General features: G+C 40.1%; 1 protein-coding gene across 1 annotated transcript in view; it reads left to right on the top strand.

Moving 5' to 3' along the window:
* The first annotated feature begins 22,435 nt into the window (after positions 1-22,435).
* The window catches only part of PCP4 (Purkinje cell protein 4), a 101,263-nt gene continuing 100,411 nt past the window's right edge, over positions 22,436-23,287 (top strand). Inside the window, exon 1 of the mRNA XM_060234246.1 lies at positions 22,436-22,589. Coding sequence (XP_060090229.1) covers positions 22,581-22,589 — 9 coding nt within the window. The 5' untranslated portion in view covers positions 22,436-22,580. The remainder of the gene's footprint in view (positions 22,590-23,287) is intronic.

Here is a 23,287-nt window from a genome sequence, read left to right as displayed (position 1 = left end):
TTCATGATTTTTTCTTACCCCACTCTGAACTTTTGGAAAGCAACAGTTCTGTAATCTCATTCCAGAATGTATGCATTACTCTGTAAGAACAAAAGAGAGGCAGTAGAACAGAAACATTTAGCAAGTCAGCTCCTAGAAGCATAGGCAGCCCCATGACTTAGCTACAGCCTCACATGCACAAAACAATATATGTACAGAACTGCCTGTTCAATGGAGAAAGCTTTTGCTTCAGTGGAAACTCTATACCCACACTGGAGCATCTTTGAGCAGAAGGAGCTTCTGCCAAGAGCTGCATTTATCTCTTGCATGGCGCCCTCTGTAGTGATATAACTGCATATCACCCCAAATTATAACCTTTCCCACATCTCATTGTTGCCACTGTTTCCCAGCATGGTTGCCACCATTTCAAAGATCCCCTGCTCCTCCTTAGTTGCCAACTAACAAAATGGATGGCAGTCATCAAACTGGATACCAATTCATAACACTTATTCAGTAATGGATGGCAGTCATCAAACTGGATACCAATTCATAACACTTATTCAGTAATGGATGGCAGTCATCAAACTGGACACCAATTCATAACACTTATTCAGTAATCACGAAGCACACTAAATTTGTCATCGTGTACTTCGTCAGCAACAGGACCTTCTTTTTTTGCCTTTGCAATAGTGTTATAACATCATAACATTATAAAAAGGAGGAGCAGCATGTTTGCTTCCATTCAGAGGTCCCCCACTCCTCTTTAGAAACCAACTATGAAAATGGTTGAGGAAGATTCTCACAAAATCCTAATGAAAACAGTATTCTGTTCATAACTGAGGAGCTGGATATACCAATTCATAACAGCATTATTCAATAATTATAAAGCCCACTAAATTAAAACACTGCATATGTTGACTTTCCCTGATTATCGAATCAATTGTAAAATTCCATTACTTTTTGATGTTTAAAAGACTGAATTCTCATCACTAAGAGCTATAAGAAAGAAAAGGGGAGGAAATAAAGAAACAATACATGCATGAGGAGACTTTATGCATCCAAAATGAAAAACAAAAAAGGAAAGAAAAGAAAAGGAACTTCATGAAATCTCGCTGCCTGTTTTGTCCCAACATTATAATGTTTCTGTACTATAATGAAAAAATTGTGTCATAACACAATCAACATGCTTTTTAAAAAATAGTGGATTGCTCAGGGGACAACCTGAGGGGTGCAGGAGGGTGGGGTGAACACACAACACTGATGACACAAAAAGGTGGCTGGAAAGAAAGTTCAAAATTGGCAATTCCTCACTATAAAACTGCAAGTTCAGATCTGAAGGGAAAAAATTGCAAAAAAAGGGATACATGGGGTAATGGGGCACTAAACTCAGATCTACTCCCGAGGAGGCAAAACGTTGTGCAGAAAGTTTTACAAACTTTGATTATTTAAGACCACTGATGTGGAGGTTTGTACTTGTGCGGAAATAGTCCATATTTGCCCTTTGCACTTATACTGTGTGGCCATACAATAAAGTTTGAATCCAGTGGCACCTTTAAGACAAACAAGGTTTATTTCTGGGTATAAACTTTCATGTGCATGCACACTTCATCAGTGTGCCATGTTATAGTATCTGCAGATCTCATTGAGCAAGAGTGAAATAATTCTCAGAGGTAATTCCTATATTTTGCACAGTGGCATTATTCTGGCAGAGTAAGCAAGCTGCTAATCTTCCATGAAGCAATAGTATGTTACTCAACACCCATTTCAAGTATCAGGTGATGTCATCTGTGTAGAGTTACATAACATCATTAAGGATTTAACTTCTGAAACTTTAAATACAAAGAAATAGCAAATAAATATTCAAGAGTGCCTAAGATTAAATTTCCTTGACCTTTGGATGTTTGGAAGTGATCTGTTGAATAAATAAGGTTTATAAATGCACATAGTAACCACTTAGAGATACAAGAACAGTGGCTTCAAATCAAGAACAATGCAAGGCCAGTCTAAATCAATGACTGAGGGATGTGCATTCCTATTTGCACCCAGTGGTACATGGCTCACATAATGATATGCATCATAGTGAACATATGCATTCAGATGTGCAGCTGCATCCTTTCTGTATACTGCTGTATCACCTCCCACTGACAAATGACTTTTGAAGAAAAGGCAGGACTCAGGAAGCTGCACATTTGAGGTTTTCTTGTGGTTCTGACATCACAGTTTTGTCTGGGAAGTGCAAACACTGAACTCTGATTTCTCACCAAGACTGGACTGCTGCCAAAAATGGAGGTGCCTGTCCTACCACCCAACAAGAAATTTAAGAATAAAGCCACTCTTCTGCATTATTTTTTAGAGAACCAAGGAAGGGCATCTTTTCCAGAACCTTTTTCCTCCAATATCCTAGTTTTACAGAGGCTAGATGAACAAAGTTCAGCCGTGGATGCTATGGATCACAAGGGAGAAGTATTGCCATATGAACAATCATAATTTCCAAAGCCTTTAAAACATCACTGCTTTCAGATAATGTATTTGATGAATATTTAGTCCTGTGCACCTTTAAAGATGGTCTTACTGAAGAAATTCAGAATGATGAAAGAGGGACAGATGCTGAATGAAGGGATTTTGTTCTCTGTCTTGTCTTTTCTCAGTGTGACTAGAGAAAAGTTGGGGAAAGGGTGTACTTTTAGCTTCAGTCTTTCAGAAGTAAAACAATAATGGTGGAGGACTTCTTTGAACATGTTAATTCCCTTGTCTGTACGGAGATTGAAAATGGTTAACTGATAATTAGTATGTCATGTTCCCTTTTAATTAAAAAGCTAACTGCCATGGTAAATGCCAAGGAATAGCTTTCTGATACAGTTTTCTGGAACAAGTGCTGCATCAAAGATTGTATGCAAAGCACCCTAGTCTGTGGCCTGGATCCACAGAACTGGAGTTATGTCTGTGAGCCCAAAGGAGGTTTCAGCAGCCCATCTCCTCCTTGCCCTGTGGCAAATTGCCATGTAAATGGCAGGAGAGCCAATCATTCAAAGAAAAAAGCAAACTTTCCACTGGGCTGGCACACTAAGCAGCTCTTAGTATTTCACCTATTGTTCTGTCTTGCAAAAGGGTCTATCTGTATCCAGGGGAGGGGGATAAGTTAGAGTGGAACACTTCTGAAAAGATAAGAATAAAACAAGAATTTCAAATTGGTTAAATGGCCAAGGAAGGAAAGGTTGTGAACCCTGTACCCATGACCTTAGACTTACCACATTGCCCACCAGAGCAACCTTCTGTCTCCACAGCTTAAGTGTGGGAGAAAAAAAGGGGGGGATTGCATTGCATGATGTTGTAGGAATTCCCCTAATCTCTTCAGTTTTTATCATAAAGCCTGGGTAAATTCCTAGAGTGTCACTTAATGCCATATCCCTCAGCCTCCATCCTAAATGCTCCCAACCCACCAAGGCTCCCAGGTGGTAATCCCAAATGACATTATCAGTGTACATCAGGGGTAGCCAATGGTAGCTCTCCAGATGTTTTTTGCCTACAACTCCCATCAGCCCCAGCTACCATTGGCCACCCCTGGTGTACATAATCAACATGTGCAGATGCTCACAACTGTGTTGGCCCCACCCCTCCTTTGCATGCTCACCATAAGAAAGCACCTTGCCTGTGTGTGTATCACCTTCATCCATTCATGTGACTGGGAATGAACATTCTTAATGATGGGGATAGAGTCTATGTGTAAGCACTGTGCTTGCAAGTGATAAGGAGCATAGGGAGGAAGTGAGGACATACACTTGCTTCTGTCTCTTCTGTACAGATTGGCCTTACACACTAATATGTCATGTTCATGGAACTGGTATCTTTAACACTCCCTCCCTTATTGAAGAACTGAAGCAAGATCCAAGAAGAAACAAGTTCCATTATTAGTTGTTAATAAATTCAATAATGTTATTAATAAATTCATAAATTAAATAATAATGTAGGAACAAAGGATACTACCAGTCACAGCCCTGAACATATTAGAAAAAGACTTTGTGGCTCTGGGTCAGAAGGTGAAGGAGATGGGAGTACAGGTTGTGTTCTCATCAGTTCTTCCTGTTGAAGGCCGTGGCTTAGGACGAGAAAGAAGAATACTTCAAATAAATGACTGGCTATGTCAATGGTGTCATCAGGAAAGATCTGGATTTCTGGACCATGGCTTATACTTTCAAGATGCTGATCTTCTATCGGGAGATGGTTTGCACCTTACGATGGTAGGAAAAAGGATGTTTGGTAACAGCCTTGCTAACCTAATAAGGAGGGCTTTAAACTAAATTGTATGCGGGAGTGAGACAATGACAATGATTCAAAGCCTCATATGATGCCAGAAACTGGGGATAAGAACACTAAGAACACTAAAGCCTTTCAGAGAGTAGCACATACACTAGATAATGTTAACTTGCAGGTATGTACAGCAACTAAACCCTCAGGATGCATAAAACATGGATTCCGATTTCTCTGCACTAATGCACAGAGTATGGGAAACAAACAGGAGGAACTGGAAGTCCTAATACAGGAAGGAGGCTATGACATAATAGGCCTTATTGAAACTTGGTGGGATGACACAACTGAAATATTAGGATTCAGAGGTACAACATTTAAAAGGACAGACAAATGAGAAAGGGCAGAGGCGTAGCAGTATATGTAAAGGAGATATATACTTGTGAGGAAATATGTGAATCTGAGTATGGCAGCTCAGTTGAGAGTCTCTGGATAAAAATAAAAGGAGTAAGAAATAACAGTGATATTATGGTGGGGGTCTGCTATAGACAACCAAGCCAGGCAGAGGACTTGGATAAGATACTCCTACAACATATTGCAAAGTTCTCCAAGAGAAGGGACAGAGTGATCATGGGAGATTTCAATTACCAGGACATCTGCTGGAAGTCCAACTCTGACTTGTCTTGCTGATAATTTCCTTTTCCAGAAAGTGAAGAAGGAAACAAAGGGATCTGTGAAGTGGCCAAGTTTGCAGATGACACTAAATTGTTCAGGGTGGTGAGAACCAGAGAGGATTGTGAGGCACTCCAAAGGGATCTGTTGAGGCTGGGTGAGTGGACGTCAATGTGGCAGATGAGGTTCAATGTGGCCAAGTGCAAAGTAATGCACATTGGGGCCAAGAATCCCAGCTACAAATACAAGTTGATGGGGTGTGAACTGGTAGAGACTGATCAAGAGAGAGATCATGGGGTCGTGGTAGATAACTCACTGAAAATATCAAGACAGTGTGCGATTGCAATAAGGGAGTACTTCTTCACCCAAAGGGTGATTAACATGTGGAATTCACTGCTACAGGAGGTGGTGGCGTCTACAAGCATAGTCAGCTTTAAGAGAGAGAGAAATACATTGGAATACTGTGGCTGTATAACTTACTCAGTGAGAGTGGGTTTAGCATCTGTAATGAGATAAAAAAACAATATCCCTGTTCAGTCCTGAGAAAGTGTTTGTTCCAAGTTTCATAATAATTTGTAATTCAGCAATTTCTCTCTCCGTTCTGTTCTTGACGTTCCTTTGCAGTAAAACAGCTACTTTGAGGTCACCCATTGAATGCTTTGGAAGGTTAAAGTGTTCCTCCACAGGTTTCTCAGTTCTGTAGTTCCTGATGTCAGATTTGTGTCCATTTATCCTTTGGCGGAGGGTTTGTCCTGTTTGTCTATGTAGAGAACTGAAGGGCATTGTTGGCATTTAATGGCATATGTAATGTTGGACGATGAACAAGTAAATGAGCCTGAGATAGTGTAGTTAATGATGTTAGGTCCAGTGTGGGTGTATGTGGCAGCAAAGTTGGCACTTGGGTTTATTGCAAGTTCTGGTACCAGTGTCCATGCTCAAATGAGATGTTGTATTGTTGTGGGTGAGGAGTTGTTTGAGATTAGGTGGCTGTCTGTGTGCAAGAAAAGGTTTACCCCCCAGTACTTTTGAAAGAGAGCTGTCACTATCCAATAGAGGTTGTAAGTTCTTGATGATACATTGGACTGTTTTGAGTTGGGAGTTGTGTGTGACCACTAGTGGTGTTCTGTTATTGTCTTTTTTGGGTCTGTCTCGTAACAGGTTTTCTCTGGGTATCATTCTGGCTTTGTTAATCTGTTTCCTGACTTCATCAGGTGGGTACTTTAATTCCAAAAAGGTTTGTTGTAGATCCCTCAGGTGAGAATCTCTGTCAGCAGGATTGGAGCAAATGCGGCTGTATATACTAATAAGGATGGAAAATAAAGCTGCTACTGGCTTTAAAGAGGTAATTAAAAAAAGACAATTGAGAAGGTAAACCACCAACCCCCTCACCCAGCTCTTCGTCTGGTCTAGGGAAGTTTACAACCATGCAGGCGGAAAGAGATGCAAAACACTCTACTAACTGCCATAGCACAGCTGACTGGTAAAGTAGACAATATAGGAGAGCAGATGGCAGAAATCAAACAAGAGCTTCAAGAGAACAGAAAACAGACAGCAGACATCAATAAAGCTTTAAAAGCCCTAGATGCACAGGTGACTGATAACACACAAAAGATGGAACAGCTGGAAAAAGAACAGAAAGCATATGATAGTAGACTTCTACAGTTAGATATAGATAGAGCAGCTTACATGCTGAGGTTGCAAAATGTACCAGAAGAAAAAACTGAAGATTTACAGAAAATACTAAGTGAAGCCTTGGCAGAAATCTTATAGGTGACACCTGAAAGGATGGAAGAAGAGTTTGATCAAGTTAGAGAGTACCATCAAGTTTCACAAAATGGAATAAATTGCCCAGCGAAATCCATTTGAAGCTCACAAGAAAGAAGACCAGAGACAATATTTTGAAGCAAACAAGAGATAAACCAGAGATAAACCAATTTTGAGAGGGGTGCCATGAACAGTCAAACAAAGGAGAAGAGAATATCAAACCTTGACAAACTTTTTGAGAGAAAGAGAAATACCTTATACATGACTAATGCTGGAAGGCTTACTTTTTACCTATGAAGAGAACAGATATAGGATAAATTCTATCTTCAAAGCTCAAAACTCTCCGGAGAAAGCGGAGATAAAGAGGGGAAGAAAAAGAAGGACAAAGAGGAAGAAGAAGTCTCAAATGAAGAAGATCCAAATGAAATAAGGAAATATCCAACAAGATTGCAGACTAAAAAAGATAGTGATAAGAAAAATCCATAATGGCATCAATAATCTCTATTAATGTGAATGGACTTAATTCTCCTATTTAAAGGAGGAAGACCTTTAGATACCTAACAGAACTGGAAATGGATATAATTTGCTTACAAAAAACTCATATATTGGCTTAAAGATCAACATTTTTTGAAAAATAAGAAACTTGGCAATTTGTTTATAGCAACAGATACAAATAAAAAGAAAAGGGGATTGGCAATATTCGTTAAGGATAAATTTAATCCACAATTAGTATGCTTCAGAAGATGGAAGAATTTTATTAATGGAAGTTATGGTGGATAATAGAAAAATCTTATTGGCAAAAAACTATGCCCCAAATGATCATTAAGAAATTTTTTTCAAAGATCATCTTAGGTTGTCAAATTTGGACTATGAAGAATACTGTATAGTAGGGGAATTTAATGCAGTTTCTGACAGACAATTGGATAAAAAAAACCACACAAACACACTAAAGCCAAAGGTCCCCAGCTACCAACAAGTTTTTGGAAGCTTGTAGAAGAACTGGAGCTAGCTGATGCATGGAGAACAAGATACCCAAATTCGAAAGACTTTACATATTACTCTGCCAGCCACCAAACGTGGTCAAGAAATGATATGTGTTGGCTCTCTACAAACTTGGTTAAAGATCTAGCTGAGACAGAAATTCAAACAAGAGTTATATCAGATCACAATCCTGTAATGATAAAACTTAAAGGTACACAATTGAGAAGAACTTGGAGGCTAAATACTTCTATTTTAAAAGATAAAGACTTTCTTAAAGAATCCAAGGTTGAAATGGAATCCTTTTTTAAACAGAATATAACTCAAGATGTAAAGATGCAAATGGTCTGGGATACTGCCAAAGCATATTTCAGGGACCTTGCAATCAGATACAGCACCAAGAAAAAGAAAGAAAGAATTGAAAATTATCAAAGACTAATGTCGCAAGCAGAAGAAGCTGAAAAGAATTTAAAAGCACAACCTACAAAACAGGAGTTTCAAAATAAAGTTAAAAAAACACAACACAATTTACTGCTCATAGAGGAAACGGAGAAAAAATTGAGATTTGCCAGACAAAACTTTTTTGAACATGCTAACAAACCTGGAAGCTAGTTGGCTTATAGAATGAGAAAAGAGAATGTGAAAAGAATAATACCAGTATTGAAAGATGAAAATAATAAAGAGAAAATCTAAAGACAGGAGATACGCCAAATTGTGGAACAATTTTATAAAAGACTATATAAAGATAAACGAGTTCAAAAGGTATACTTAGAAGAATACATTAAACAAAATAATCTTAATACATTCACAGAAGAACAACAAAAATTTTTAAATGAATCAATAAAGATAAGGGAAGTGGGAGACGCAATGGCATCTCAAAAGAATGGCAAAGCACCGGGTCCAGATGGCCTACCTGCTAAGTTCTATAAAGCTTATGAGGAGCCCTTACTGTTGCCATTTAAACATCTTATTAAAAGGATTCAAGAGGAAGCCCAAATACCAGTTTCATGGCAAGAAGCTACAATATCTTTAATTCCAAAGGAGGGTGCAGATTTGAAAGATGTAAAAAACTACCGGCCAATTTCTCTTTTAAATATGGATTACAAAATTTTTGCTGCAATATTGGCACAACTCTTGAAGAAGGTCTTACAGTCCACAATACACCAAGACCAGGCAGGATTTCTTCCTAGAAGATACATGAAAGATAATGTTAGAACAGTATTTAACATAATACTAATGTTAGAACAGTATTTAACATAATACTCCACCATAGTTTTTTGGGGAGGGACGGTGGCTCAGTGGTAGAGCATCTGCTTGGGAAGCAGAAGGTCCCAGGTTCAATCCCTGGCATCTCCAAAAAAGGGTCTAGGCAAATAGGTGTGAAAAACCTCAGCTTGAGACCCTGGAGAGCCACTGCCAGTCTGAGAAGACAATACTGACTTTGATAGACCAAGGGTCTGATTCAGTATAAGGCAGCTTCGTATGTTCATAATGGAATACTATGAGAACCATCCAGAGAAACAATTGCAGAGAAGGCCTTTGACAATGTTCGCTGTCAAATTATGTTGCAACAATTGAATGGAATGGAATGTGGTGAGAATTTTTTGAGAACAATACAATCAATATATTCCTCACAAAGGGCAAAGGTGATGGTGAATGGTGAAATAACAGAAGCAATTGCTATTCAAAAGGATACAAGACAAGGTTGTCCACTGTCACCACTTCTTTTTATTTTGTGCTTAGAGATACTGAATAACCAAATAAGAGAAGATACAAGTATCAAGGGAGCAGTGATTAAAGGTGAACAATACAAATGGAGAGCTTTTGTGGACAATCTGGTCTTTATATTAGAGCAACCAATAGATTCAATTGACTGTTTGATAAATAAGATTAACCAATTTGGCCAGTGGGCAGGATTGAAGATTAATCATCATAAAACAAAATTCCTGATGAAGAATATGATGACAGAACAAATTCAATTTCTCCAACAAAAATCAGGATTTTCTTATGAGAAAAGAATTAAATACTTAGATGTACACATTTCAAATAAGTGCAGTAGCTTAAAGATGGATAACTATGATAAACTGCTTAAAAAAATTAAAAGACTTGGGAAAATGGCAAGATTTGAATTTATCCCTAATGGGAAGAATATCCTCAGTAAAGATGAACATTTTGCCAAGACTGTTATTTTTATTTCAAACTACTCCAGTACTTTTAACTAGTGTGTTTTTTCAAGAACTGAATAAGATGATCTCTAATTATATTTGGCAAGGTAAAAAACCAAGAATTAAGCTAAAGACATTGCAAGACTCTAAACTGAGAGCAGGCTTGGGCCTCCCAGATTGGCAATTGTATTACAGAGCTTCTGTGCTCTCTTGAGTAAGAGACTGGGTGCTACTGAATGGTAGGAGACAGTTGTTGCTAGAGGTCATAACCTTAATTTGGGTTGGCATGCGTATTTATGGTATCAAAGATTAGAAGGACACTCCTACTTTGTATCATACATGGTCGTGGTTAAAACCGAGAATTTATCAGAAAATTCCAAGATGGGTACCTCCAGTGGAAGCATTCACCCCACCAAATCTTTTGAAACCTAACCAGAATTATAGATGTGAAGAACTGCTGAAAAATGATAACCAACTGAAAACCAGGAAAGAGCTAAGAAAATACGGACATCAAAATGAGTTGGTGGTTGAGAACACAAGTCGAATCTAGATATGCCAAAGACAAGACAACAGACTTTAATACAGAACAATATCCATTTGACAAAATCTTCTTAGGTCCTCAAGAAAAACTAATTTCCAAGCTGTATTCACGCTTATTACAGATGAAGATGCAAGATGAGACAGTAAAAGATTGTATAGTGCAATAGGAGAAAAATTTGGGGCGCAATATTATGCTAGAAGAATGGGAGATGCTGTGGAAACTAACTAAGTTAGTAACCTTTAAAGAAAAATTGTATAAGATGTTCTATAGATGGTACACAACCCCGCAGAAATTGTGTAAGATGTATACTAACATGTCTAACAAATGTTGGAAATGTACTAAACATGTTGGGTCTTTTTATCATATGTGGTGGACCTGTGGAGTGGTGAAAGACTATTGGAAGATGGTCTGTGAACTATTACAGAAAATTTTGAAGACACAGATCCAATTTAAACCAAAACTGTTTTTATTGAACATATATCCTGGTGACTATTCCAAAGAGCTGAGACATTTGTTGGAGCACATTAACACAGCTGCTAAGATTCTTTTGGCACAGAGATGGAAGCTTCAGGAGATCCCCACGAGAATAGACTTGATAGGGAACATTCTGGAAACGGCTGAGCTGGACTATTTATCCCAGTTGTTGGCTGGGAAATCTAAGGAAGAAGCAAGAAAATATTGGGTGAAATTGTATACTTGGCTACACGCTCAAGACTCTTAAGATTCTTTGGTGTGAACGTATATCTCCTTTCTCCTGTATTCTTTATTATAATATCGTTTTTATTGGAAATGTAAGCTTAAATAGACATTTTAACAAGAAGACTTACAATCATTAAAATATATTATTTAGTTGTTCATGACTTAATGTAAAATGATAGTAACATGTGACAATATCTGTATTTTAAGAAAGTATTTTACATACAGATCAGATTATAATAATATTGTTATCTGTAGTTATAATTTTCTATTCCCCCTTACTCGTTCCCTTTAACTTTTTAGAAAACCAATAAAACTTTAAAATACAGAAAATGGCACCGTAGGTGAAGGGAAGGATGAAACAATTTGTTTTAAAAAAATTAAAACAAACTGGCAGGGAAGGAATTTAATATGTACGTAGATGTTTGGGCTTTAGCAGATATAAACAGACATTTAAAACAGCACACAGAGCACTTCTGATGTGACTGGCTACACACAATACAGTGTTTCCCTGAAAGTTGCTTCACTTTCCCTAAAGGTTTCAAGTATCTTAATGGTTTAACTTTTTATGACTGGACTATATTTCTGGATAGCATTTCTACTTCATGACTTCATGCAAACTTGAGTGTGCTATGCTTTGTCTCTATGGGTGTAAGAGCAAGGTTTTTGCACTAGACCTTCTCCTGGTAGCACGATCATTATTATCTGCCCTATCAGACTAGTAACATGGGTTTTTGGCTCCTTTTGAGATACTGTTGTCTCAAAATCCCCTTTCCAAAGCCTGATTTGCCAGCCTTTCAGTCCTTTCCCTCTTTGGACACTAACCTTCATAAAGGGATTGTTTCCCCCCTCAAGAAGTGCTTATTTGATTGACAAATACAGAGATTGTTCTTCACTTCTGAGACCAGTCTCTCACCAGAGTCTCTAAGAATTAAAACCCCACTTCATGGGCTCTGCATTAGACTGCTTTGAGACTTTTGTCACACTGAAGAGCATCTCCAAAAGACCTCTGCTGTCTTCTCCAGTCAGTCTTCTACTCTCTTCAGCTCCGTAACTGACTTTTTTCAAATGCCTAACTGCTAGGCCATTTTCCCACTGAGCTTACCTCGGAGCGACGTCCCTCTTCACCGCGCAGCATCTGCGTGGACTTCCCACCAACTGCTCCGAGGCTGCTCCGAGGAACCAGGAAGTTCCCAACCTTTTGCTTTGCAAATGGAAACCGCTAAAAACCAGTTTACATCTGCGACACAAAAGCCGTGGCTCTTCCTGGTTGTGTGCAGCAGTTGGTGGGAAATCCGCGCAGACGCTGTGCGGTGAAGAGGAATGTCGCTCCAGAGTAAGGTCAGTGGGAAAACGGCCCTAGTCTCCTTTGATAGTTTGAAGCAGTCCACCAATGAGAGTGAGTTCTATCAGCTGTCACTCAATGGTCCTTAACATGCATATTGCTGCTGTTCATCACAGGAAATATATATATATATATATATATATATATATATATATATATATATATATATGAGAGAGAGACAAGGTTAGTCTGACATGGTTGGTTCTTGAGAAACCCATGCTGGCTCTTAGCAATTCTAATTGATGAAAAGCATGGTTTAAGAAAATGTAGCCTAAACTTCTATATTCAGAGGCAGCAGATCTCTGAATACCGGTGCCAGGAGACAACATCAGAGAAAAACCTTGGATTCTATTCCATATTTGTTGGTTCTGCAGGGCAACCAATTGTCCTCTATGTGAAATAGGATGTTGGACTGGATACACCACTGGTTTGATCCAGCAGGGCTCTTCTTATGTTCTTAAATCCTGCTCAGAGTCTAGTCACAGTGATGGTGACTGCTCCAGCATAAATAAACTGGTTTTATCACAATTGAAGATAGAATCAGAGAATCAGAGTTGGAAGGGACTTCCAGGGTCACATCACACAATCTTTATTGGTATAACAGAACAAATCCAAATGGATTGCAATAGAATCTGTGGACAAAAAGAACATCTCCTCCTAGAAGCATAGTAAATGAATTTTGCTACAGATTCAATGATTTCACACTTTTTTGAGGCTAAAAGTAAAAAGATCTTACGATCAACCCTCTAAAGGGCGCAGAAAAGGCTTTTAAAAAACAACACAAAGATCGCCATAAAATTTACAATACAAGAGAACATGATCATTGTCTTCAATCTCCCTCATCCCACATGGATGCAACATATCTGAATATTGAATTTTCTTAAATCTTCCATAAAGCACCACAGATGGAAGAACTTTTAAAATGGGCTAGCATAAACACCCTGCAAAGTTGAGGATCACACAAACAAGATCAATATTCAGGCAGGGTAAAACCAGAGGATAGCACCCAACATACTGGGGAACATCCGCCAGAGGCAAGGCTTTTCAATTCTTGTAACTCACTATCAATAAGTCTTTCCTTGATCAAGGTAAAAGCCTGGCTCTCTGAAGCCAAGACCAAATCATTGATGTTAAATCCAATTACTGAGATCTTTTTAATCAATATAGGCCAATTAATCAGATAGATGAGATTCAGAAAGCATATGTATAATAAGACTTTTGGAATCCCATCTAAAATGAAGGTGTAGCCAAAATTTAATGGTTATAACCCAAGTCTTTTTAAATAAGCGCCTCTGATTTAACTCCAGACGTATGGATGTGTAAGATACACACACTGGGAGCCCTAAAATTTTCCTAGCTTGTACACATTCCATTGATTCATTAAAGGCAGAAATCCGGACTGGAGTGCCATATAACAGTTTGGCACAAATTTTATAGTAAATACTTAAAGGGCTGCAGATATGTACTGATTACCTTTCGTGGAAAAAAAACACCTGGTAAATTGCAAGAGCTGACTTCCAGGGTCATTAGTTCAACCCCCTGCACAATCCAGGAAATTTACAAATACCTCCCCCCCACAAACACACCCAGTGACACTTCCTCAACACCCAGAAGATATATTCTGTGTTGTATTCCACTTCAATAGTAGGATGCAGATGTTAGAATCCTAGGAAATTTCCAGGCCCCACTTGGAAGTTGGCAAACCTGTGTACTAGACAAAGTACAAATTAAGGTATTCCAGGAACTGAAGGAAGTTTTTAGTGAAATTATAATTAACTGAAAACTGGATTTTATTCAGGGCTGCATTTAAGAGAAAGTGATAAAATGATAAAAATCTTATCAATACTCAGAAGAAGATATTGTGCTTATGCTTGCATTCAGTGTAGAGGTCCTAAATATATTATAGATGTTTTATAAAACTTAAGTCTGTGTCAGTCCTTTTTAGCTCCTACTGCTTGAGATGATCTTCAGATGCTCTGCTCTGCGTATCAGGGTCTTCTCAGTAGTGAAAGACAGTTGAGGGACTTAGGAGGGGATTTCAGTGGGGATGTCATGCCATAGAGCCTGCACTCTGAAGCTTTCATTTTATTTATTTATTTTATTTATTTCCATTAATTTATACACAGCCCCTCCTGCAAATGGCTTGGGTTGGTGCTTCAGGGGAACTGAGATAATTCTGGGAGAATGCCAGGCACCACTTGGAGATTGTCAACCCTAATTTTTCCAGGGTTGTCCTCTTCTCCATGACAGAGGACAGACCATGATGAGGAAAGAAAGACCTGATACATTTGTGCTGATTGCCATAAACAACCCTCAGGAAAAGGGCTGCAGCCTTACATTTGCCTTACACTCAGATATACATCTGGAGGTTGCCAGCCTCCAGGTGGGACCTGGAGATCTCCAAGAATTACAACTGATCTCCAGACTACAGAGATCTGTCCCCCTGGAGAACATGGTTGCTTTGGAGGGTGGATTGTATGGCATTATATCTGCCTGAGATCCCTCCCCTCTCCCAATCCTGCCCTCCCTGGACTCCACCCCCAACATCAACTTCCCAACCTAGAGCTGGCAACCCTAATCCATCCAGCTTTTTAAATAAGATCCCCCCCACAGAAAAGTATCTGTGTAATTGACAGCTATGAGGATGCATGATGGAATGCAGATCCACAAATCTCTCTGCTTTTTTCCTTGTTTGGAAATTAGGAACTTAAATGACCTTTGCAAATTTCCCCAGCATACTCTTGCAGAGAAGCCAAAACAGAATAGTAGTACTTGCTTCAAGCCCTAGCAGGCCCCACAGTATTATCCTTCAAGTCAGTAACAATCTAATTCTAAAACAATCTAAAGCTCTTATAGGTTCCTTGCAGAGATTTCTTTGGCTGTCTCTCAGGGCAATTCACTTTGAAACATAGTAACTAGGGCAACAGGTGTACCCATTTAAAACAATCTATGAATATTATATGTATGTGTATGGGTGTATATGTATACACACATACCCCGAACTAGAATTCTCAGGAAAAAAAGTGCCTCCTGTAAAATATGCAGCAAAAATGGTTACATAACAGTGACATCTCTTGATTCTGGCTGATGGCAGATACACATTTACATCTCTCAGCCCAGAACCTCAGATGGTAAGCTTTGATTTCAAAGAACATTCTCTTATTTGTACCACTAAAACAATTGCCCCACTACTTAAAAAGTAGTGGATGTACTGTTCACGGCGCAATGTTCTTCTTTGGTAATTGTGCTGGTGGGCCCTAGGGATTGATTGTCTTTGTCCAATGCAATTCAGAATTTAGGTGGGATTTCTGCAATTACTGAAGTGGTTGAAGAACATAATTAGATGTTTGGGTCAGTAACTATCTGACAGGATGGCATGAAAAATAATAAGCATTTCCCCACTTACATTAAGATGTTCCCTGCCATTCTTCTACAGTATAAAGTAAGCCAGCTTATTTCCCACCCAAGACTGTCTTAGCGCTGATTCTATGTATATGCCTTTCAATATATCATGCAAAGATTCACAAATGAGAGTGGTTTTAATTTAAAGGGCATTCAGACCATCAGAGAAAATAACCTCCCAGGCTATTAAATCATTTTTGCTTTGACCCAAGTCAATAGTGGCCATGTCCAATTATTTCCATGATGCTGAAGCCCCAGACTGCTTTCTCAGCCAAATGGTTCTTTCTCCTTTTAAGACTTTGACCATGAAGCTGAAGCTTTAAGGCGGGGGGGGGGGGGGGACTCTGAAAGCAGTGCTAGGCAGGAGGGGTACTAGGCAGTCTTTCTGGCCCTGCTGCCAAAGCTTCTAAGCATCTACCTAGGAAGATGTTGCTGTGTCAGCTAAGAAAGCAGAGAGGGGAGTTGGCTGCACAGTGGCAGCAAAGGAAGCCTCAGCAGGGATTCCAATGTTTCAAAAGCACACCTTGATTTTTCAGGAAGAGAGTGAAATGCATGCAGAATGTGTCAGGGGTTGCTTGTTCCTTTTATACAGATATGTTAGAATCATAGAATCATAGAGTTGGAAGGGACCTCCAGGGTCATCTAGTCCAACCCCCTGCACATGCAGGAAATTCACAAATACCTCCCCCTAAATTCACAGGATCTGCATTGCTGTCAGATGGCCATCTAGCCTTTGTTTAAAAACCTCGAAGGAAGGAGAGCCCACCACTTTCCGAGGAAGCCTGTTCCACCAGGAAGTTCTTCCCAATGTTGAGCCAGAAACTCTTCTGATGTTGGATAGGATGTGAGACTGGAGAGGAAAAAAATGCTGGGAAGAGTATGGGAAATGTGGAAATGTGTCTATTACTGTATTTATCCCTGTTCTGTAAATTAATGTCCTACCTTTCTTTTTCTTTTTGTAGCAGAAAAGCATCTAAAAAATACCAACAGGTGAAAACAAGTCAGTAGGAGGGGTCTTGTTGTTTCTTCTTCCTTGTTTGCACAGCTGCTGGCCATTGATTGAGGGCTAGGAGGACAGATGGAAGACACCTCATTTTCTCTCCCTTTGCAGAATGTTAAGTTTGATTCATTATAGGGATGGGCATGAACTGAGAAACAAACTATTGTTCAAGCATGAACAGCCAATTCATGGTTTGTTTGGTCATGTCCAGAGTTCCCTCTAAACTGAGTTAGTGTGAGCTAGCTCACATTTTTAAGCTTCCAGCTCACACATTTTTGTCTTAGCTCAGGAAAAAATGACCCCAGAGCAAAGTAATTTATGCAATAGCTCACAACTTTAATGCCAACAGCTCATAGAGTAGAAATTTTGCTCGCAAGACTGCACAGCTTAGAGCAGGAGTGTCAAACACATGGCCCTTGGGCCATGAGGTGACAAGAGAGGAGGTCCTACAACTGATGGACGAATTAAAAACTAATAAGTCACCAGGTCCGGATGGCATACATCCAAGAGTTCTGAAAGACCTCAAAGTTGAACTTGTGGATCTTCTGACAAAAATATGTAATCTTTCATTGACATCTGCCTCCATTCCTGAGGACTGGAAGGTAGCAAATGTCACCCCCATCTTTAAAAAGGGTTCCAGAGGAGACCCAGGTAACTACAGGACAGTCAGTCTGACTTCAATACCGGGAAAGTTGGTAGAAACCATTATCAAGGACAGAATGAGTAGGCACATTGATGAACACGAGTTATTGAGGAAGACTCAGCATGGGTTCTGTAAGGGAAGATCTTGCCTCACTAACCTGTTACATTTCTTTGAGGGGGTGAAGAAACATGTAGACAAAGGAGACCCGATAGATATTGTTTGCCTTGACTTCCAGAAAGCTTTTGATAAAGTTCCTTATCAAAGGCTCCTTAGCAAGCTCGAGAGTCATGGAGTAAAAGGACAGGTCCTCTTGTGGATCAAAAACTGGCTAATTAATAGGAAGCAGAGAGTGAGTACAAATGGGCAGTCTTCACAGTGGAGGACAGTAAGCAGTGGAGTGCCGCAGGGCTCAGTACTGGGTCCCATGCTCTTTAACTTGTTTATAAATGATTTGGAGTTGAGAGTAGGCAGTGAAGTGGCCAAGTTTGCAGATGACACTAAATTGTTCAGTGTGGTAAGAACCAGAGAGGATTGTGAGGAACTCCAAAGGGATCTGTTGAGGCTGGGTGAGTGGGCGTCAATGTGGCAGATGAGGTTCAATGTGGCCAAGTGCAAAGTAATGCACATTGGGGCCAAGAACAGATTATATACCAGTATAATACCATACCCTGACTCAGCTGCTTTTACTTTCAGCACAAAGAGACATGAGTGAGTTTAGTTGCTGTTTGCTGCATGGCTGATTTAGGAGAGGCTTTGAGTGACTCCATTTTCCCCACACAGTGGGGCATTTTTTTAAACACATCTCCTGGCTGGGAAGGTGTTCCTTGCTGTGGTTTCAGGGACTGAACCTGAAGCTAGATCTGAGCTTTCCTGAGGGCTGATGCTTTGGAGGCTATAACTCAGACATCCCAAATCCAATCTTTGCCAAACTTGGAGGCATGGTGGAGGACAGCCTGATGAAGACTTCCTGTAGGCTTGACATTTCACTTGCGAAGGGGTTGTTTTATCCCAAACCAAATGAACCAGTTTGGGAAATCAAATGAACCACAAACCAATATGAACCTCCTGTTTGGGCAATCAAACAAACTATGAACCAACATGAACTACCATTATCCCAGTTCATGCTCATCTTAGGGTTGCCAAGTCGAACCCCAGAAATATCTGGGGACTTTGGGGGTGGAGCCAGGAGACTTTGGGGGTGGAGCCAGGAGACACTGGGGTGGAGCTAGGGGGAGGGGGGAAACGGCGCCGGGGAGCGTGACGAGCCGCCCCGCAGCTGCCGCCTCTTCTCCGCTCGCCGTGCTGCTCCTCCGAGATGGGCTCAGGCTGAGCCCATCTCGGAGGAGCAGCCACAGCGAGCGGAGAAGAAGTGGCAGCGGCGCGGCGACCTCTCCCGCTCCGCCTCTGGGGTGGAAGCTGAGGGGGGGGGTGGAGGCGGGCCGGGGGCATGGCCATGCTCCTGGCCTGCCTCGCCCTCCCCTGCGCTGCTGCTGTCTCTTGGCTGCTCCTCCGAGATGGGCTCAGCCTGGGCCCATCTCGGAGGAGCAACTGCAGTGGGCGGGGAGGGGGCGGGCGACTCGCCATGTCCCCAGCGCTGTTTCCCCCCTCTTCCCCCGCTTCCATTTTTTGGGGAGCGGGGGAAGAGGGTGGAAATCCTGGGGTCCCCCGCCAGGGCGGGAAGGTTGGGAAACCTAGCTCATCCCTACTTCGTTACCTTGCTATCCAGAATAAGAAGACTGTCCAAAGTTCCCTTGTAACAAAAAAAGGGACATAAAATGATCAGCAAGCTGACAAAAACAAGTCTGGCAAGATGAGTGGTTTCTTATCATTTCACCAGAACCTCTGGTGCAGGCCTTGCCAAGTTCTAACTTGTTCATCTTATTCAATGTGTATCAAACTGCTGGTGACCAATGGATAATGGTACAGAGCCATCATATTGTACAGAATACTTGTGATCAGCAAATGGATGATACTTATCATTGAGTGCCCAAATTTAACCAGACTGAGAGACTGGAGCCTGAAAGGTTACTCAGTATTTGGCTGTAGTTATGGAAAAGAGGTAAGCAAGTCAAAAAGAACCAAACACAGACAAGTTCAAGTAATGGTGACTGGTTAGTTTTATGCGTTGGAAGAACTGAACATAGAATATCATCTTTAACTGGGCAGAAGCACATTATATTTTTTATTAAGAATGTTTCCATGCTGTCTCTATAGAGTCTTCTCAAGTTGGCTTAGATAGTCATGAAATGAACAATTGACAAGGAGACTAAGCCAGTTTCTATTAAGTGTACCTGTACACAGTGTTCCCTCTAAGCTGTGGAGTCTTGTGAGCAAAAATTCTACCTTGTGAGCTATGGCATTGAAGTTGTGAGCAAGTGATTTGGCTGCTGCATAAATTAGGTTGCTCTAAGGACATCCTTCCTGACCTAAGACAAAAATTCATGAGCTGGAGGCTAAAAAACTATGAGCTAGCGCACACTAACTAAGCTTAGAAGGAACACTGCCTGTACAATACCTATGTAGTTCCATTCACATTTCATGTTTTTAGGTAGCTTAGGTGTGCACATAAGAGAAGAAACATGAAGAAACATTTGGCAACATAGGCCTGACTCTTTTTTATCACTGTTCTCTCTCATCTTGTCTGGAGACTGGAACAGGCATAATTGTGCACATGTCATGTAGCTATAGCTACTTCTGTCCCAGGCTTCAACCTTTGCCTCTCCCATTAAACAAAACAAGTGAGTTGTCTATTATGTTGGAGCTGTAAATCCTTCACCTGGTCAGCAGATACAAGCAAAGTGTTTGCCCTGATCCCCTCCAAAGTCATTCCTCAAAACTGTACTCTTCTATAGCAGTATTGCATTTCTCCAATCAAATGGTAATATTTTATACATGGGTAGATGTGATTGTCACTGCAGGTGCTCTCTAGGGGAACACTGCAAATGCTTAGCAGAATGTGGCTGGGTGTTAAAAATGCTTAATGGATACTATTTGTGACTTGATGTAACACAACTCTGTCCTCCTACTTGTATTGTGTGTAAGGATTTATATTATTAATTCTGAAACCTTTTTTGGAGAACTCCAACAACTGGACTACTGCAACTTGCTCTATGGAAGGCTGTCCTTGACCCTTCTTCAGAAACTTCAGCTAGTTCAAAATGCAGTGGTGAGCCAGCTGGAGACATATAAATAGGTGCACATGCAGCCAATGCTTTACCAACTACATTGGCTTCCAGCTGAGCACTGGATCAGGTTCAAGGTTATGTTATTAACCTTTAAAGTCCTATGTGGTCTGGGACCATCATAACTGCAAGACCAGCTTTCCCCATATGTTTCCTGGTGAGCTTTATGCTCTTCTGAATAGCATCTTCTGGTGGCCCCTGGCCCCAAAGACAGCTGTGTAGTCACAGCCAGGGCCAGGCCATAAATGGGCTCAGGGTGGATCACAACATACAGTAACAACAATAAAAACCTACAGTTCAGAGTTAAAACAATATATTAAAGTTTAAACAAGTAAAAACAATAAAACAATAACCTACCCTGAGCCAACATGTGTGCAAGGGCAGGATAGACATTTAATATAAATAAATAATTTTATTAAAGATTGTTAAGGCCATCTAGTGCTTTTAAAAAATGTAGAGAACACATATTTCCATCCCCAGACCCCATCCTCTGGTGGTAGTGCTCTTCCAAAGTGTGATTTTTTTAAAGTTTTTATGAGGATTTTGATTCAGTTTTGGAAATTGAATATTTGCTATTTAATGCACTGTATACTATGAATGCTGTGCTTTCCTGTCTGTTGCTCTGGAGTGTACATTTTCTTATGCTTTTTTTTTTTTTTTTTAAGAAAACCATACTGCTGGGAAAATGGAGAAGACTAGTGCTTGCAGCAATCACGGTGCAGCCCTTTTTAATAGAAAAGCCGCCCTGAGTCCGCTTGCAGAGAGGGTGGGATATAAATCAAATGTAATAAATACATAAATAAATCATTGAACAGTAGTTCCGGTAGAAACAAGGTGGCCAGAAGAAGGGTTATTCTCTTGAAACATGTGAATGAATTAACCTAGGAAGCATGTTGCCACATTATTGCCACAGTCACAAAGGCTTGTACTGTATTCATCATTAATTCAATATGTCCTTTGGAGCAAAGCAATGTGAATAACTACAAATGAACGCCAGTGGATGTTGCAGCTTTAAGACTATTGGACTGTTGTAGTAAGAATTAGAGACTGTGTCAATTGTCATATTGATGTGCTCAGATAATTCCATGTATTGGTTTGTGAATACAACAAACATTATTGTTCAAAGCAGTGCTGATTGAGTTCTATATCACAGTGTTTTCTGTGTTTTGCTTAACCTAAGCTGTGCTTTCCCCCCTGTTTTGTTCTTTCATGCTTTAAAAAAGGCTTGCGTGTGCCTATCCCACAGCAGCAAGTGTAAGTCTCCTCAAAGATAGCCACTTTTCCATCACCTACATTGCACACAGAGTATTTAATAGGTAAGTCTTACTTGGCATGGAATCTATTGCTGAGGCAAGCATCACTTGCTGAATTTTTGCAGCTGTTAAAGGCTTGCGTCTTAGTCTGCCTCTGCAGATTCAAGCTAATTCATTTGTAATTATGAGTTCATCATGCAACAATATGACAAAATCACACACACAGTAAGGTGGGATGGTAAATCAACCTTCCTAAACAGACATTCAGTTCAGACACCAGAGACACAGTTAAGACTGCTACTCTTTTTTTCCACACATGCGCACCAATACCAGGAGAGTGGCTGAGAAGCACTTTTAGTGGCACATGGGAATTCAGCTTAAGTTCTCCCACACACACTTTCCCCGTCATCTCTCATGCTTACATATTCTCTGGCAACCTTTCCCTCTCTCCTTATTTGTTAACACAGCTTTTGAAGAAGAACTAGCCTGCCTTTTAAATGGTCCGTTTCCCTGTTTGTACCACTAGGTGGCCCTTTGTGCTCTCAGATATATGCTGAAGGGTTCAGCAGGTGAATGTTTCTTATTGGTTTACTAGAGGCATGATGCCACTGTGCAGCCCTTTTTAATAGAAAAGCTAGAAACAGAGCATAGAGCTTGGTACAGTAGCTCTGTTCAGAGGAAGTGGAAATCTGTGAACAGTCATTTCAAAACAAACATGAGTGAGGTGAGTGGACAAAATGCTTTTATCTGGTGAGAGGGTAGCAGGTAGCTGAAGAAAGAAAAGCAGAAAAGAAGAGGAGAAAATGCAGCTCTCTTTGAATCAGAGAGGAAATTAAAAAGGGAACAGACTATGAAGTGATTTGAGTTTCAAAAACAGGGACACCCTAGAACAGTAGTGTTACTATAAAGATGAAACTTGATGGAGGTTTTCTGTGAAGATATATGGCATCTCATGCGAACATTGAACCTAAAATTTACCAGGTTTTGAAATGAAGTATGTAAGATCTCACTGTGAGGTTTAATTCAAATACATGAGAGACCCTGTTATTAAAAACTAGGAAGAGTTTGTGGGCATTCAAAATCTCTGCTCTGTAGGTACAAAAATCCCAAATGATTTAGCTTCTAACAACCATTAGGAAATAATATTCTTAATGATGGTTTTGTCAATGTGCATGCTGTATTGAAGGTATGAAGACAGCATCTCAGTATCTGTTTTGCATGCTTAAAAGCAAGTGAAGAAGTCAGCTGGACAAAAGTTGAACATGAGAAGTGTAAAAAATATACTGAGTAGTTGCTAGTGCTGGAAAGATGACCTGCATTTTTATGTATAAAAAAAAATAAGGTAGCATGAAGCATAAGGAAAAAATAAGTTAGCATGAAGCATAAAAGGATCTTTGTGTATTTAAATAATATGAAAATGAA

This window comes from Heteronotia binoei, chromosome 3 (assembly GCF_032191835.1).
Source record: "Heteronotia binoei isolate CCM8104 ecotype False Entrance Well chromosome 3, APGP_CSIRO_Hbin_v1, whole genome shotgun sequence".
Classification (NCBI taxonomy): domain Eukaryota; kingdom Metazoa; phylum Chordata; class Lepidosauria; order Squamata; family Gekkonidae; genus Heteronotia; species Heteronotia binoei.
This window is presented reverse-complemented; position numbering and strand designations above follow the sequence as displayed.